Here is an 18,330-nt window from a genome sequence, read left to right on the forward strand (position 1 = left end):
GACACACCATGAGGGAAGACCACTGCAGCCAGGGTCCTGGAGCCACCTTTCCACTGAAGTGCTTTCAGCCATGGAGGTGCATTTGAGAAGCCCTCCCACCGGTGAGCAGTTCCTGTGCCACACCTGCCTATGCCTGCATTGCTCCACAGCGGCAGCGGCGGCTGAACCTGTCCAGCTCAAAGCACGGAGGGGAGCTGCAGCACATCGGAGGACACAAAGCTGCTCTCTTTGCAGCTCAAGCACTGGCCAAGCGGGTGTATCGGAACATGAACTAAAACCCCATTTAACAAGAAGCCTGAAACTTTTTAAAAAGTGAAATCATGTTGGATGGAGTCTGGTTCCTCCCTGTCAGCCAAGAGCTTCAATTGGCAGCCAGACGAGCACCTGTCAGGGCTGTGCTGGAGTCATTAGCAAGATCAGAGTCCTGGCAGAACAGCGGGAGGCTGGACTAGATGACCTAATTTGCGTCCCTTCTAGCTCAAAAAAGTCTGTGATGTATTTTTAATGAAGCACACACAATAAACTGCTAACATAATATTAGAGGCTCTCTTCAAAGCTCAAATAGGCAGGGAAATCAAGGTGAAAGTTTCTGAATTCATCATTATTATGTGTCACTCATCTTCACTATGACAACCCCTGGGCACACCAGATGCTTCCTTTCCAGTCTTTGGTACATGGTTTGGAGCTTACCCTCCTCCTCATTTTTTTCAAGAAAACCAGAAAGAACCTGGAATGTATAAAGCTTGACTAGACACCCCTTATACATATATGCATTGTTCCAGCCCCACAAAAGGTTTTGCAAGCAGCAAAATTTAGATACTCTGGAGAAGGCTGGGGTCATACCTTAGACAAGCTTCAGGCCACCTGGATTGCATTTTGTTCTCCTAGCTCCTCCTCATCATATAGCCGGTGTCTGTAAGGTTTATGATTTTGTGAGATGTGCCAGGAGCTGAGCGGGATCCCATGGCTGGAAGGGCCCTCACCAGCCACAGCCTGTCTGACAGGACCTGAGTGATGAAACAAGGCTAGGTCCAACCAAGAGTCCACATCATAAGGCAATATCACAGCAAAGAGGCAGGTCCAAGGTGAGACCAGGAAGTCAATCCACAGATCAGGACCAGGTCCAGAGATCACCTAGAAGGTCCATAGTGAGGAGACAGGTCCAAGGTCAAGCCATGAAATCAGAGTTCAGAGCAGCAGGGCTCCATAGCCAGGCAGCAACAGGACTATGACAGAGCTGTAGACCAGTGCTCCTCCAGCATGGCTCCGACAGGGGCTGAAGGCACCAGACTGAACATAAATAAAGCTCCTGGGTTCACGGTTTGGGCAAAGACCACAGACAAGTCTGGTCAGGACCATTAGGACCTATTAGTTAACTCAGGGCCCTAGCAAGAGATATGAGCCGCACCAGCGATATAGAAACACACTGTGGAAAATGGGATGTCCGTGGGTCACAGTTTTCTCCTTCCCAGAGCTACTAGGCCACTCTGGCAGGAGAAAACAGATTTTTTCCCCCACAAACACCCATTCCTTCTAGGATAGCCCCTGTTTCACCCAGTGGTTGGAAATAATCTCTCGGGTTGTTTAAAGCCCACAACTCTGGTGGAAATAAGGACTATATTCCAAGGGTGGAAATAAATCAGAAGCTGAATGCTCCTCTGACAGCACCTAAATATTCCTGACCTTCCCAGGTTACAAAAGTTGGCCAAGAACAATCTGGTCAAAGACCAAAGCACCTCCCAGGTCAAGCAAACCAACAACATTGCAAGAACTTACCCACATGGAGTCTGGAAGGCCATGGTATTGAACCCCACTGGTGAGCTGCCATTGCTGGAAACACTCCTAAAAGTGACACACAACCTCAAAACATATGCAGTAAAGTCAAACATCCCAGTGTACTTTTCAGCCCCACTGCTAACTCATAGGTCAGGCATGCACATGAATGCATTCCCAGAGCTCCTTGTTTGGGAGGCTTCAGGTTGCTTTCCTTTCAACACCCTTTGTTCCCACCAGCCTCATTCCCACAGCCCCACCAAGGTCAATCTATTAGCAAGGGAGGGGCAACGAGGAGGAAAAAAAAAAACCACCCCGAACAGTTAGCAAAAAACAGAATTTAATATTCTTGCTTGGAAGCCTTGTTAAAATGTCAACTTTTACTGGCCGAAGTATATGGGAATATTTAGTCCTAGTGGCCTGAAATCAGCTTGAAATTTGCATGAATGTCTGACATCGCTGGGTGAGGAGCATGCCTGTTACCCAGCCTTGCTGCGTCTTGTGTGAGCTCAGTCTCTAATTGTCATGCAGAAAGGAAGTGAGCCTTCCAGGTAAGCCGGTGTTAATTTCACTGCGGGGCGGAGGGGAGGATTGAGACAGCTAATGAACGAGCAAAAGTGATTGATTCCTGTCTCAGTGTCAGGATACTGAGCGGCTGTTTGTCAAGAAACAAGAAAATGTCACTGGGATTTGTAAGCGCTTGTAACTATTACATAAAGCACTTTGACTAAGAATCGCGTAAGATAACTTTCCGAGACTGCTGCTCTGAGAGTGTGTTAATACAACCACTGGCTCTTCTTGACATTTCTGCAAACAACTTATAAATATTCCATGGGAGCGGCTGACTCCTGCTGCCGCTGTTGTTGCGGTTTGAATGGAAATAGTGGGGGAGAAAAGAGCAGCACTGCCCTTATTTAGCAAGCATGCAGCTCAATAAGAGTCCTCAGTCAGCCCACTCTAGGGCTTTGCTCCAGTGGAAACAAAAAGCAGTCGAGCATCCTGCCATTCTCCTGCTGAAGAGAAGCTTGGATGTGTGTGAACTCAGCACGGTGTCCTACCACCAGCCCCTCTGCACCCTGATGGATCCTGGGAAAGGGGTTAAATGACTCACCCGAGGTATCACATCATGGATGTGACACTGCTGGAAACTGCAGTTCAGCCAGAGCTGTCTCTGTTGCTTTATCCCAAGGCTCAGAGGCTAAACACAGAGTTCCTCACCCAGGGCAAGGCAGCGATGGGGAGGGTGATGTCTGAGGGTTGGGGGGCGGGGGGCAGCTCCTTGTGTATTTGGGGACTGTCCGTGGTTGGTGCTGTAAAAGAAAGACACCGTGCCAATCCTCCCAGACACAGACATGCTACTGCATAACGCGCCCTTCTGCCGACAGGCAGCAGGAGGGACCCCCGGCCTGCTGGGGCGATGGGAGGGATCCCCCAGCACACACGGAGAGAGATGCTACTGTGCTCCAGGGCCACATCAGCTGTCCATGCCGTGAAGTTCCTCGTCCTTCTCTAGAGGTTCTGGATCAAGCTGCACTAGAGAGGCTTGTGCCGAAAGCAGAGCAGGATCTTACAGCTCAGGCAGCAGCAGACACACACGCAGTGAGTTGCTGGAGAGCCAGTTTATACCCCTCTGACCACAACCAGCCAACAGGTGCAGCTTCACTGGTTTATGTTAGCTACCCGCTCACATGGAACAGTCCAGCACTCCCTCCTCATACCAGATTTTGCAGTTGTTCCCTTTCTGCTTTAAATCTGAGATAATACTAAAAACGAGCCACAGAACAACAAATGAAAGTAGGAGCCAATCACAACCACACCACCACAAAGGACCTGAGCCATGAGCAAACCACTGCCAATAGACCTGACCCACAAATAAACCACTGCAGATGGACCCTGACACAAGAAAACCACTGCAGATGGAGCCACCCACAACCGACATGCTGCGAAGAAGCCCAGCCCATGAGTCATCCCAGCGAGCGCGCCTGTGTCGGTGCCATGTGGAGTGCAGCAGCCTATCGAAAGCTATGATTTCATCCCAAAAGATGTTACTGTTTTTATGCTTGATGACAGCTGGGCCTTTTTGGTACCTGCTGACCTAGAACAAGTCTCTCAAACTGTACTGAAGGTGGATCATTTCAAGATTTGAAGTGCCTCATCATTTAGTGAGTGGGCAGTGTGTATCTGTATTTTCATTGTGCCTCTCTCTGCCAAGGCTCCATTATCGCTATTTATAGATGCCCTGGGAAGCAATCCCATTAAAATCTCAACTGCCTCAGCATTTCCCCATGTGCTGCCCTAGTTATGGCACAAATCAAGGGGTCTCTAAATAGTGCTTCTGTCCCGAGCCAGATTCAAATGTTTGGGCTTGGCTTTATAGGGAAGGTCTCTGCATAATTTCACAGATTCCTCACCCTCATGATGGTTGTACCCAGAGTTCATGCTATATCTGGAGCTTCCCATTGGTAATCGTGACACCATGGGCCAATATCATCCCTAAGAAACCTTTGCCTCTCTTGCCTGTTCTCTGTTCTCCTGCCCACTCCCAACTCTGACTCTGGGGTTTTTTTATCTTTTTCTGATTTTGAGGAGGCAGAGTGGCACTAGCTTTTCTCCCTCACTGTCTAATGACAGGGAACTAATCCAGAAACACAGCTTCAAATTAGAAAACCTTCCAGCCTTTATTATTTCTATGCATCATGCTTGTTTGTAGCAAAACTCAGCAGCTCAGATAATCTTCTCCATGTCAGAGCAGAGAGATGTGGGAATACCATTTGCTTACAAGGTTTAGGAAATCCTGCTTAGGAGCAGAGATCTCATCCCTGTGGAGTCACAGGCAGCTGGGCATTTGCCCCATGATCTTCTATGAGCTATTGGGGAAGGATGGGGCAGGGATGCCTTCTGCCTGCAGCTCAGGGCCAGGGTTACGAGCAGGTACTTGTCCTCACGGAGAGGTGACTGCAGGCACCGCTGCCAGCAGCGGGTTCCAGCCCCTGACACAGCATTGCCAGCTCTCAGCACTGTCCTGAGTCTTGTGAGAGTCAGGTTGTGAGAGTCAGGAACTCTGATGGTTCCTCAGCTCAGAGGTGTGGGGAGACTTCAGCCTCAGATAAGAAAAGCTTGGAAACATGGTCTCCAAAACCAGTATGCAGCTAAGCAGAACTCAGATGAGCTTCATTAAGAAGCCCCACATATTTAAGCTGATTTGAATTCAAGGCCTGAGTAACGTTTTTCAGTTGGAACGTTACAGTACTGCTGTCTGGAGGACCAGCTTGGAAATGGGAGTCCCCTGCCTCAGGGGAAAGGCAGGAGAAGCAAGGGCAATGCGCATGTCCTCTCACATCCAGCAAGAGAGGGGCAAGACGGGAGGAAAGCAGCTACCACAAACACATTTGAGGCAACTGCAGACTCCTCAAGTCTGCAGCCAAGAGAGACCACTAGCTCTGCCTGAGTCTGTCTCCCTCAGGGCACTGCACTTCTAGATGCCCTGCATGCAGCAAAAGGACTGTTCTGTAACACTGTTCGGAAGGCGATCTGCTGTGTGCGGTGGGCAGAGAACAAAGCTACCAGGGTCAAGTGCCTGGCCACCATCACCGCTGGCTGGTCTTGTCCTGCTCCCACCCACTCCTGGTCATCTGATGACGTGTTTCCAGCAACGCTGAGCCAGCAGCTATGGCAATGAGGGTTAGACCCAGCCCTGTGACGGCCTTTCAATGCACAGACCCAGACTGTTCATGTTTCGAAGGCTTGGAGGGACTACGGACAAGGAAAGTGAGGAATCCTTAGGAGACCACAGCTCACAGTAGAACTGCTTGAGCTACATGTGTCAGAGCATCTAAGTCCTTTCCAATCAACATCTAGGATTTCTTATGAACCAGGCCATTAGCGGGGTTTCTTTCACACTGCATTATGTCTCTCTTCCTCCCTGGCTTTGATCGAAAAGGTCTTGCTAATGGAAATGGTGTCAAAGCCACAGCATCCCTGTATAAAGTTTTGATCTCAGTGAATCACAGTTATCCATTAAAAAAAAAAAACTTTCAAAACCAGTTTGATGAAATTACTTTTACATAAAATGTGTCCATGTCAGACGTTGCAGCATGGTAGAGAGAGATGGGGACCTCTGGAGATTCACTATATCTGTGTCTGGCCCCCCATTTAGGATGGGACAAATCACCACATGGGGACACATGCTTTTGGACTCCACTCCCCAATCCATAGGCAGTGGTAGAGTCCCATCTCCCTGCCCTCTGCAGGAGGATGGGAAGATGGAGGGGGCAGGCAGAGGATAAATACGCTTCACATGCTACCATGACAAGGAGGGGCATAATTGTCTCCTTGGCTAGCTTGGAGCCTGGCAGTGCTTAGAGGCGGACCTGGTAACCTGGAGAAAACATTTCTATTTTGGTACTGTTCCTATTTGTTGCAAGGACGAGTGTGGAGCTGTCAGCAAAGGATAAGTGTGGCTCTGCAGAGGCAAATGCTGTCAGAGAAGCAAGCATGAACATAATGTCTTTCCACCACTGCTTGAAGGCCTGTATTTTTACTGCATCTTCAACAGTGGGCACTGCATTATTCAGGGTCTGCATGGTGACAATGTATAGGGGACACTATGCGCTGAGTTGTGCAGCTCTGTGCTCTGTGATGGGGAGTCCGTTCTTTCCAGGACAGTCTAGACTGCAACCCTCATCTACCCAGAGTTGTTCTGGGTCCTCACTGTTGACTTTGTTATTTGATTTCACTCCTGGCATCAAGGATGTGAGTAGAAAATTGACTGTGGCTTGCACAGTGGGAAAGGAAAAGACAAAAAATATCATGAGATGGGGAAGAGTCAAGGTCCTGAGCCCTGCTGGGCAAGTCCCATTTAACTCAGTGACGTCTGAGTGTAAAATAGGTCCAGAAATATCAGAAGACTTGTGCCAACCCCGGCAAAGCACAAAGCAAAAGCGAAACTGCCTTCCTTTGAAGTCCTCAAACCCTCCCCACCCTCACCAATATCAGCACTCACACTTTGCCTCTTCCAACCTCCTACAGGTGTTCCTGCTGTCCACTGCATCCCCTTCTTCAATAATTTGTCATTCAAATGGCCTTCTAATGCCTGTAAACACAGAAATTGGCATCTGGACAGCAGGAAATCTAGGAAATTAGCACAAGGGATTCTTCTGGGCTTGTGGCCAATATATAGTCCTAGGAGCCACCGAAAGCACGGCAGAGTCAAGCTCTAGAAAGCAGGAAGAGTGTCACTGGATTGGCATAAAGCAACTTCTGGTCCATTCAGAATTGTGCTAGCCTGCTTTGTGTTAACCACAAGGAGCATCAAAGCCAAACTCTCTGTGATTCTGCACTGGGCATGGACAAGCCCAGATCTCAGCTCTGTTTGGGGCCCATTTAGCTGCTGTGGGGAAATGACACAACGCACAGCTGCTCTTTATTTTCTATTTTTTTTTTTCTCAGTTTCATCCTGGGTTTTTGCCAGCTTGTCTAGTTTCCTCATTCCCACAGAGCTGTGGGTGCTGGTCCAAGCATTTTGACCACAAGACTCACTAACTACTGTACAAGTGGGACACATGGTGTGCCCTGAGACTATAACCAAAATGGGAGTTTCCACAGTAGCCCATCACTGCATCCAGCAATTCTCCTTCTGGCTTTTCTATGGGCTTTGGAGTTGTGCTGACCCCATGGTCAAGCCAGCCTGGCTGCTCTCTGCTACCATATTTCAGCTTCAGGTGTAGGTCTGAATCCCTCAAGAGTTTGAAAGATGCTTTTGGATGAGTAGGAGAGGACAGGGTCTGCTTGGGCATGCAGGACCTTGGAAAATCCTTCAGCACTGGCATGAAGGGGACAAACCCTAGCAAGTATGGCAGAAAGCAGTTGGTAATGTGCTGATTGCTCACCTGTGCGTGTGGATAAGTATGCACACAAACTGGACATGCATGCAGGCACCAGGATTGTCAAGGCTGTCCAGCATACCAAGGCACTTAGGAATCCCAGCACAGGGCACTGACTTCTTGCTTCATCCTTTGGGCAGGACAATGTATTTGCACCGAAACATGCCTGGCTCCTCCGCAGAGGCTGATGCTGATCATGAAGCTAGGATGGCAGCAGGCCGATCTGCTGGGATCCCAGGACCATGTTGAACAGCAAGCATCTCCTGCCCAGCAACATAGCTGGTGGACAGATCAGTCACCATCTCAGTGCCAAGAAAGAGCTCTTCACTACTACAGACCTATGACACATCTTTTTGGAAGCCCCAGTGATGGGTTTGGAGGACAGATCAAAAATGCAACAGTTTGGACATTGACCTCCCTGTCATTCACTCAGGTGGAAACTTCCTGTGGCAGAGGTAGAAAGTACCCAGCAACACCCCATGAAGGTGTTGAAGGTGGTCTTGCCCACCTGGCTGCCCAACTTGCAGCATCACAGTCTCTCTGGGCTGTGAGCCATCTAAGCATCCTCCCCTCCTTCTTCCCATGGTCACTGCTCCCTCCTCATGAACCATCAAGCCTAGACCAAGGCTGGCACTACGTCATGGCCTTGCTGATATCCTTCACTCCTGGCTTGCAATAGTCCCGCCGTCCTCCACGTGTGGTTGTGCTGTGAATCACAACAGTGCTCAGTGCAGCCTGGAGACCCTCAGCCTCATTTGCACACACAGTCCTCTAGTGCATGTTCCCAGGACCTTGGTACACGCCTGGCACAGCTCTTGCTCTTCTCTGGCCCACACTACATTGCCACCTGCAAGTGACAGGCTGGTCTTGCACGCAGATCTCAATACCTCAACAGTCTTCCTGAAGAGAGGGGCACGGAAGAAAAGTCTCTAGTTTGATTAGGAGAAGCAACCTCCTGACAACCTCTCTGCACAACCCTGCTGTAACCTGGAGTACGTGCAGAGTGCACAGGGGGGCTGTCCGCAGTACACGGAGTACACGGCTAGACCTAGGCAGGTGCTTTACGGCCCACTGTGTGGTACAGGAGCACCCCGACATCAGTGGTTTTATTTTCATAGCATCCCGAGGTCAAAGATGGGGGTCACACAGAAGGTAAAGTCACTAGCACAGTGTGTCCATGAAGCACTGGTAGCACAGCCAGGAATGGACACCAGCTCTCCAGCAAAGACAGCCTGAGCTGCAAAGATGAGCTGCGTGTTTGGGAAGATACACTCTGTTTCATAAACCCAAGCTTGAGTGCTGCTTCACTATGGAACCACCCTCTGATTCACTAATCATAGAGCTGAGCCTAGTTGCCTGTGCATATCAGAAGAAAAACGGCCCTACCCGACTTCTTGGGATTGCTTACTACCGTTCCCCTACCTGCAACCTGGAGTCCTCAGCTCCAAGAGGCAAGGCTAATATTTCCTGCTCTTCTGAGCATCCTGAAATATGAATGATGTCGGGCAAATGCGTGGGACAGTTCGAAGGGAACAGGAGCATTAGCAGAGCCTGTTTCGTGCAAGGAAACCCTTTGCTGCCACCAGTTAAAGATTGCATAACCGCGCTGAGTGTGTCTTATTTATTACTGTCGTGTTAAATGCCCAACCTGCCTTCAGATCATGGATCACTCAACATCCTTTTAATTTTTCACCTTTTTAGCTGGTTAGCGTACTTCACCCCTTGCAGATGACAACCACTTAGGAAAAAGAAATCTTTATTTTATATTTTTTTTGTATACTTGTACACAAGTAAAATAAAATGCATATCTATATATACTGCAATCTCGTGAAGGAAAAGGTAGCATTCTTTAACAAATGCTGCCCGTAAACATGGTGTGACGGAATGAATACGGAAAAACTGCAATATTCATAAACATAGGATTAAAACAGCATCAAATTCATTACCTCTGCAAATGGGAACCTGCAATACTGGTCAGTGTGATGTCAAGTTACAAACAGATTTTAGACATTCTTTTCAGAGCATTTCTTACACCTTTTTTTTTCCTGTAAATAAACAATATTTCTTTACCATCTGATGTAGCAAAAGCTGCTTTGTGGGCAAGTGCAGTTCCGAAGACCAAAGGTATAATTCACAGGATTCAGGACAAATAAATTATATACATCTTGGTGTTTGTCTTTTTTGTTGTTTTTTTTTGTTTGTTTGTTTGTTTGTTATTTTTTTTTAATAAAGGCATCCAGTTAACTTTTGTGTAACAAAGCTTTCTCAGGGTGGATGGTAGTTTTGCTTTTGTTTGCAACATTTATGGAGGTCAGCAAAAGTCTAGTATTAAAGTGTCATCAACCCAGGAAAAGAGTTAATTTTAGCAGAATAACAGTAAGCTCCACACCAAGGAGGGGATCAAAAGGCTTAGGCTGAGCTGTAACGTAGAGCTCTTTCCTTGCTGGGTGAGGCGGCACTGGGCCTTTGATTTGTTCTTTTTAGAGCAGCCCTGCCTCTTTTTGGTTGGGATTGTGGAAGGTTCAATAGGCTCTAGAAACTCGGGTTTCAACTTGGTCAATGGAGGGTCTACAATGCTGGGAAAGGTCCCAAAGGGGGAATCATTTATCTGCTTGTTGCTGCCATTTTTGGAAGGGTCTGTCTCAACGTACTTGGTTTTGGACATGTTCTCCTTATCCTTGAGAGGGTTGTTGGAGGATGGCCGGCTGCTGTGAGAAGAAGGACCTGACTTGCCTTTAGCTTCATAAATAAAAGATTTATCCATTTCTGGCTGGCAGCACTTTGGGGAGCCATCATGGGAACCAAGAGGGGGGACCCCGGTTGGCAGTTTACCAGATCTGGTCTTAGTGCTAAAAACGCTTGTTCGTATCTGGTTGAAGGAGTCGACGCATCCTTCCAAGTCGGCACTCTGCAGCCTTTTGAGGTCTCTCCCTGCCAAGCGGGGGGGAAGATGGCACTCTAGCTCTGAAGACGATCCTTTAAACTGCTTAAACCAATTCCAGAGAGACCGAGCCTGGCAGTCACAGATCCACTGGTTGCCATTCAAGCGCAGGTACTGGAGGGACACCAGGGGAGCCATGGTTTCCCCCGTGAGCACAGTCAGGTTGTTGTTAAACAGATACAAGGTCATCACCTTCCCAAGGTCATGAAAAGACCGTCGATGGACCAAGCTGACCCTGTTCTGGTGCAGAAGCAGCCGGTCAAGGTTGATTAGTCCGCGAAAGACATTCTCTGACAAGCTCTTGATTTTGTTACCATGCAAAAACAGGTAGGTGAGGTTTGCGAGATCTATGAAGGTGTCATCCAGCAGGTTCTGAAGGTTATTATCCTGAAGGTAGAGATATTGCAAGGAGAATAACCCTCGAAAAAGCCCTGTGGAGAGCTCCAGGAGCCCACAGCGATCCAGGTGTAAGGTGTGGAGGTGAACAAGACCCCGGAAAGTGACAGGGTTGATAGATTTCAGGTTCGTGTTGTCGCTGAGATCTAACTCCTCCAGTTTGTTGAGCCCATAGAAGGCTCCAGGCTCAATGAGGCTGATGTTGTTGGAGTGAATCCAAAGAATCGTCATGTTGCGGCAGGAGGTAAAGCTGGTGGACCTCACAAGGGTTATCCTGTTGTTGTGCAAGAAGATGCGCTGGCTCTGGATGGGTATCTCTGTGGGGATTGCTGTCAGTCCTTGCTGCTGACAACTTATTGTAATCTTCGGTTCACTGTAGCATACACACGCCCCGGGGCAAGACTCTACTTTTGACTGGATGTTCAAGCAAAGCACCAAAATCAGCAGTTTGCTTCCTAAAGGATAACAAAAATAGTATGCAAATTAGCCAGGGCCATGGGAGAGCACTTTCCTTTGCAACTAATAGATGAGCCTGAAAATCACCCTTCTAAGTGTGTTGCCACTAACCACAAACAACATATGCCAGGGGAGCCAAACAATTAAAATGCAGAATTAAAAATGCTCTACCACTCAACACAATAGTTAAAATCAATATACATTTGTAGCGACAATGTCTGAGCACCTCCTCAGCCTTTCACACTTTGGTGGCGAAAGAGAGTGATCTTTATGTATTTGTGTCATGGGTCCTGAACGCACATCTAACATAAACGCTATTCTGAAGAGCTTACCTCTGAGCAAAGGGGCTGTCTTCTGGGGGGCCACTTGTCTCTGCCAGAGGCGCATTTAGCACAATTCAGCCTATGGGAAAACATCTGCCCAGCTATGGCTGATGCCTGCAGCCACAGGGCTGTACCGGCAACTCTGCGCCCCATTCCAGCAGTGCCCGCAGCTCCTTGCTTTTCGGCATCATTGAACAACTCTCCAAAACAAGCAGGTGTCCCCAGATTGCACTCAAAATGAAAAATGGAGATGTGGCTTTTGTGACTTTCCATGGATAATTTCTGACTGATCTGATCTTCCTGGAAGAAATAACTGTGAGGGATTCCCAGCATAACTTATAGGTCAGACCTGCCTATCGAGGTCTCGGGGCCAAGAGCATCCTTTCCTTCTCTTGGTCAAACCTTTATGCCACGTATTCTTGCTTCCCTCCCTCTCTTCCCTTTTTCCCTTTTAATCTGTGCAGCCACCGAGGAAGAGAAGAAAACAGCATGTTTTTCCACAGAGGGCGGTACTGTTGTGGAGGAATTCGTGTGCAATGCTTGATTCAGGGATTCCTCAAAGTTTGCAGGGCCGAAGTAGGTTTTGTGTGTCCCAAGCATGCATGCAGCCCACCAGGGTTGAAGAGGCCCTGTGAGGAATATTTTTTCATGGCAATGACCACCCGCTTCCTCAGGAGCTGCACAGGAATCACAAGAAAACGTTTTGATTCACCAAATTCACCAGCCCCAGCTGCGCTGCTGGGAAAAGGCCTGGAGGATGCACAGGGATAGGCAGAGGCTGTGCAGCCAACATCATCTTCGAAAGGGGACCTGGGAGTGAGGGTCAGCGTGAACCTCCAGCTGAGAGACCTGCTGTTTCCTACCTACGTCGGGGAATGCAGCGGGGAGAGACAGTTTTAGCAGCGCTTTACCAGCAATTAGCAGCAAGTAATTAGACTGCTTCCTCTAAACCACATATGGGAGCTAAAATGAATGGGCAGCATCCGTAGCAGCAGGAGGCTCCCTTTGTGAAATACCATGTCCGAGCAGAGACATGTGTGTCTCCTTCCCAGCTCATCACAGCACCTCTGGCAAAAAGACACGTTCCTCCCCATCACTGGGGATCCCCAGCCCCGGGACAACAGCAGCTTTCCCTCTTCGCTGTTGTGGGAGGTTTTTTTCTTCCTTGAAAGATGGACAATGTTTTTCAGGCATATTGATGCCTCATTACACCTTAAGGTAAAACAGCAGAGTTCAAAAAGTCAGGCAGAAAGAGGCAACGAGGCAGACTGGGGCAGACTGGGGCAAACCGGGGAGACTGGAGAGAGCCCACTTACTTCCAGCCATGCATGCATGGTGCGGCGTGCTGGCTCCCATGGAGCCAAATCCTGGAGGCAGAAGTTGCATCTCACAGAAAAGCCTGAACGGCAGTCATGGGGCTAATGAAATCACATCATCTCTGTGACAAAGTAGCAACTTCAAACCCCAACAATAAAGGAGTAAATCATATGGAAATCTCACCAAACTGTTTACCGAAGCAATAAAAATGGTATTGTAGAAGCCAAGGCAGGAAAGTCACTTTTCTGCAATAACAGGCTGGGATCCCAGGCCTGAGTTTCACTGCAGTCAAATAATCACTGTGTGCAGCTAATAAATCTCTGGTGATCCAACAGTCCAATACGGGCAGAAGACTCCTATATATCATAGTCCACATGGGAGTAAAAATAACAGCTCAGCATGCAGAGATAATTTGAGCCTGATATTATTAGCTGCTGAGCATCCCTGGAAGGCAGTGTGTTGAGTGCAGTATTATGACACATTCTGGCTGGCTTGACATGTTTTGACATATCACGTCCCATTGTATGGAGCAAAGTAACACGAGAGAACTGAAATCCCCTGCTGAAGACATGTCACACCAAGAGGAGACTCTTGGGAAATTAAAACAATGCTGGCAACTCTCTGACCAGCATGATTCCTCTCCAGCTGATAATGAAAACCGGTAGCCAGAGAAATACAACTTTCTGGAGCCTCTTTGTTCAGTTTCGCAATTCAGATGATGGGGGCTGTGGTGGCAGTGGAGCAATGGGATTCACCCAGCTACGCAACATCACCCACCCCAGCAAAACAGCGCTTGGGCTACACACACTGCTGCAGGCTCCATGGCTCTTCCCAGCTGCTCCTCCCTGCCTTGGCAACACTGCAGGGGATACAGCCTACTTGGGGAAAATCCAACCACAAGCCAGATGCATCCCACAGGCCTTATGACTATGTGACACGCTCACAGCAGAGTGAATGCAAAGAACCATTCCTATGGGAGAGGAATCACAATGACAACACTCCTGTTCCAGCTCCTAACGAGGGGAGGCAAGTGCATAATAAATACACGTCTACATGGGGAGCGACAGAGAGAACACGAAGCAGCTGGCAGAACAAGCAACGCCTATGAATACCGCCCTGCCCTGTGCCGCTCCTCCCGACAGCCATGCTCCTGCACCCTCTGGATCACTTGATCGCTTGTGCCCTGAGCGTGCACCACCGGCCCTTTCCTATAGACAGAGCTGCCCAGGGGCTGGGCAGCAAGGTCCTGTCCCAGCCTCTGGGTGTGTGCACAGCTGGAGGAACACTACAGCTTCTCCCCAGCAAGGGAAGGGGCAAATCCTGCACTGAACCAGTGGAGCAGCATAGGGAAATTAATTACAGGCAGGGCTAGCCTGTGTGCTCTAATTAGTGACCTGGTGTTCTTGAGCTGCTTGGATTAACAACTCCTACCAGAGACAGTTACTGTCAATCATCTCCCAAAGCTTTTTTCCAGTTAGTTTCCTGCCATGCAGCTCAGCCATGTCCTAGCTGATCCATGACAAAGCTCAGCACCCAGCAGTCATCGTAGTTCCCCCGCCAGCACAGGGCCTGAAGCAAGTGCAGGAGTGGGCACAGTCCACAGGCAGCCTTGGGAAGTCAGGGTGGTGCTGCAGGCCCGGACCATGCCTTGGCCTCCTCCTGCTTCTCCAAGGAGCTTCTCCATCACTGCTGGTCAACTAGTAGCTGTGCCTTGTGCTCAGTGTGTCCCAGGCCACCATGGCCACCAAGTGCCATGAGCCATCCAGACCTTGCACCAGGGTAGATTCATCCGTACAATTCCAGGCAAATAATCACCTTGCTTTTTCCGACCAGGTGCCAGGTGACTACTTTAGGACAGGGATGAGTACAAGGCAGGGATCTGGGACCGGAAGGCTGCTAAAACCAAACCTCCTCCCCTGCTTTGCAACCACCATGTCTAAGGGCTTGTCTAGCTGAGGTGAAGGCAGCACCCAGGCAAACCAGTCCATCCCCAGAGAGGCTGGGACACATCCTGGCAGTGCTCAGACCCTGTACACTGTCCTGAACACCATGCTGCAACTTATTTCCCTTGGCACAAAGCAGAGGTGAAGGATGAAGACAGTCAGAGGGCGGCCAGGCAAAGATCACACAGACACAGCTTAAAACTTGCCAGGAACAGTGTGAGTGTCACAGGCTTCTGCTCCTCTTGGGAGGCAGCCAGTGTCCATGATGCTGAGGGGTCCCTGTGTGTGCTGCCCTGAGCAGAAAGGTCAAAGCCCTGGTTGAGGGCAGATGACAACAAGAATCTAGAGCAGGTGGGCAGAAAGACCCCAGCTACTCCGCAGCCTGGCTGGCATGTGCAAAAGCTATCATTTGTTTTCCTGGAGTGCTGGCTTCAGCTCTGGCTGTGGGCTCCTTCCTTTTCCATTAAAAATACACCCTGCCCTTAGGCCAGAAGTACGGAACATATTCACTGGTGTCACAAGGAGGAGGGAGGTCAGAAGGTCCACTGTGTGTCCGTTCCCAGAAGTATGTGCCAAGCCCAGCTCCCAGTGGGGAACTACAGCGTCCTTCCCTCAAGCTGTCAGATAAATCCATCCAGAGTTTTGCATATGCAGTGTGCTCCCACCACTTGATTGACACCGGACCCTCCACCACCTGCTGGACTCTTCCACCTGCAGGATTCAACCTTAGTGGTCACCCCTGAGTAAAAGGGTCTTGACATGACATCCATTCCCCCATCTCTTAGACAAGAAGCCATTCCTACCCCTTCCAGAATATTATTAAAACCTAACTGGATAGTTCCAATCAAAAGCAAAAGATGAAAGAAAATCCAGTACTTGGAACCTTCAGTCCCTCCAAGACTTTGGCTTTGAGTTTAGCATTTGTTCCTCCAGAGCTTTCTTAAAAGCCAGAAACCTCCTTCAGTCAAACTGCCGCACTTCCCCTTTGCCATCTCAGAAGTGTTATGACTCATGGAACTGGGAAGCAATTAAAGTGGGTCCATTATCTGTCTTTCCGCTAGTCCCCTGTGCGATCACATTGTCAAACATGGCAATTAGAAAGAAAAAGGCTCCGGGGGCCTCTAATAGATGCTTTGCAAACTTTTTAAGAGGCCAAAGCAAAATGCAATTTTCTGCAGTTTGCAGAGCCGTGGCCTTTCTCTGCGGCTCTGCACTTGTCTCTATTGATTTGGAGATATTATAATGTGGCTTTCCTACAGTGGGGGGTCAATAATCATTTGAATTCTCTCCTGGTTGGACATAAAGGGAGTACTTCACAATACAAAGCCCTTTGCTGATGCATACAGCATTTTGCCTTTGTTTATAGTACGGAGACACTATAGCTGCTTAATTCTCTGTTCTGAACTGATATTGTTTGAAATTCAGCACATGGCTTTGAAAGACACTCTACAAAGCAGCTTCAGTGGCTCCTGCTTTGTCCTGTGGCCAAAGGTGTGTCTGTGTGTGTGAGTGTGTGCGTGCCAAAAGGAAGAGGGCAGCACTTTTATGCATTTCAAGTTAAAGGCGAACTGAGAGATGAATGAGGAAGGAGAATTGGTTTGGATGAGTCTCACCCCAGGCTGGAGTTTCTCTCCCTTCTGCTGCCTCCTCCCTCTGCTGCAGAGAGGAAGGCTGGTTCATGATGCGCAGCTGGAGTGGCTTTAGGGTGAGAAGGAGGGGAGAGGAGTGATGTTCTGCCACTACACAAGCACCTGGGAGAAGCAGTGTTGCAACTCTGGGGCACTGAGGACCCAGAGCAGGTACGAACCGAGCAGGTCTCAGCACACAAGTGCCCACTGCCGTGCAAGCATCCTCAGCCAGCTGCAGCATAATGTTTTTGGGCTGCTGCAGGGCCTGTGGCATATCTGCAGCTCCATGGGGGTGTCATGGTGTCAGGCACCCCTGTCAAGGCGAATAGTCAGTGTTGTCACTGGAGCGAGCGAGCTGACCACAGCTCTGTGCCTGCTCTGGGCTGCTGAATTGCTCTCCAGGCTCAGCTGACTGGGTCAGCTCTACCTCCTCAGGCTGTTGCTGTAGCTCGGAGTCCCACTTCACAGCCAAAAACCTACGTCTTGTTCCTGTGCCGAATCCCATCTGCCTAAAAGTAGGCAGCTAATTCTCTTTCAGACACCCATGAGGGTCTGAGGCACTAATACAAGTGCTGGCAGATTTGAGACAGCTCCTCTAGACCTCTGCTCTTCCAGCAGCTGGAGCTGGGTGTGATATAAATGGCAGCAGGCAGCAATGTTTAGGTACCTGAATTCCACCCCTAACCCCTATAGGTACAGACTCTGATCCCACATGCTCTGGGACTGCATCCAGATCCATTAACCTTTGGGACCGTCGTGCTCTTCATTCCCTTCGGCAGTACAGCCTCAGTCCTGCTCTTTGGTATATCCAGACTCTACCCTGAACAAGGCAGGATTTCAGCAGAAAAAATACCATATGTGGTTAGAAATGAAAGGTCATTTCCGTAATGCATCGAGGCAAGGGATGGAGGCAATAGATGTGCCATTTCCTAACTTGTAGGTGTTCATCTTTTCCCCCTAAATCATACTCCCTTAATGTGATTTTTTGACTTAATATTGTAGGGATATTTTTAAGGGAAGAAGGTAAAAGCAAGTTATATCATGTGCAATTCTTAGAATCCATCCTCACAAATCTCCAGAGGGGTTTAATGCTGATTCTTCAGCATTGCTTAGGGCTGCACTACATGACTCATTACGTGAGCTGAGTGCAGCACAAACCTTAACCAGGGCAGCTCCATCCGTTCACGGGCATGTGCCGAAGCAGCTCCCGGCTGGAGGTGCTCCCCATCCCTGCCAGGGGCTCTCCAGCGCTCCCAGCATTTTGGCAGCAGCATCAGTTTAGCCTAACAACATTTGGGCAGGGTTATACTTCTGGTGGTTTGCCAGCACTTTCCTCAGCACCATCAGTGAGAGAAAGGAAAAGGTGATAGTTAACAGTTTCTATTTCAGCCAATTTGAATACAAATTTGATAAGGAGCAAAAAAAAAAAAAAGGCAAAAAAAAAAAAAAAGAAAGAACCTCTTTTCTAGCCAGAGGGTTTTCCTCCTGCTGAATTTCAAAGTCTTGCTGCAAGCCATGGAGGTGTGAAAGAACCTCAAAGAAAAGGTCACAAGAAATCTACACAGGGGAAAATATCAAGGGATTTAAATATAGGAGTCATTAGGTCCCTGTATAACAATAACACTAATATAAATTATTATAGTCTAGTAGTGCCCTGTGAGGCCAGGAAAT

The 18,330-nt window shown here is 48.8% G+C and overlaps 1 protein-coding gene across 1 annotated transcript in view; it reads right to left on the reverse strand.

Annotated features, from left to right (window-relative positions):
- Positions 1-9,394: 9,394 nt before the first annotated feature.
- Positions 9,395-18,330, reverse strand: part of RTN4R (reticulon 4 receptor) — a 79,288-nt gene continuing 70,352 nt past the window's right edge. The window contains exon 2 of the mRNA XM_075110300.1: positions 9,395-11,447. Coding sequence (XP_074966401.1) covers positions 10,018-11,447 — 1,430 coding nt within the window. The 3' untranslated portion in view covers positions 9,395-10,017. The remainder of the gene's footprint in view (positions 11,448-18,330) is intronic.

The sequence above is a fragment of the Phalacrocorax aristotelis genome, chromosome 15 (assembly GCF_949628215.1).
Source record: "Phalacrocorax aristotelis chromosome 15, bGulAri2.1, whole genome shotgun sequence".
Taxonomy (NCBI): Eukaryota; Metazoa; Chordata; class Aves; order Suliformes; family Phalacrocoracidae; genus Phalacrocorax; species Phalacrocorax aristotelis.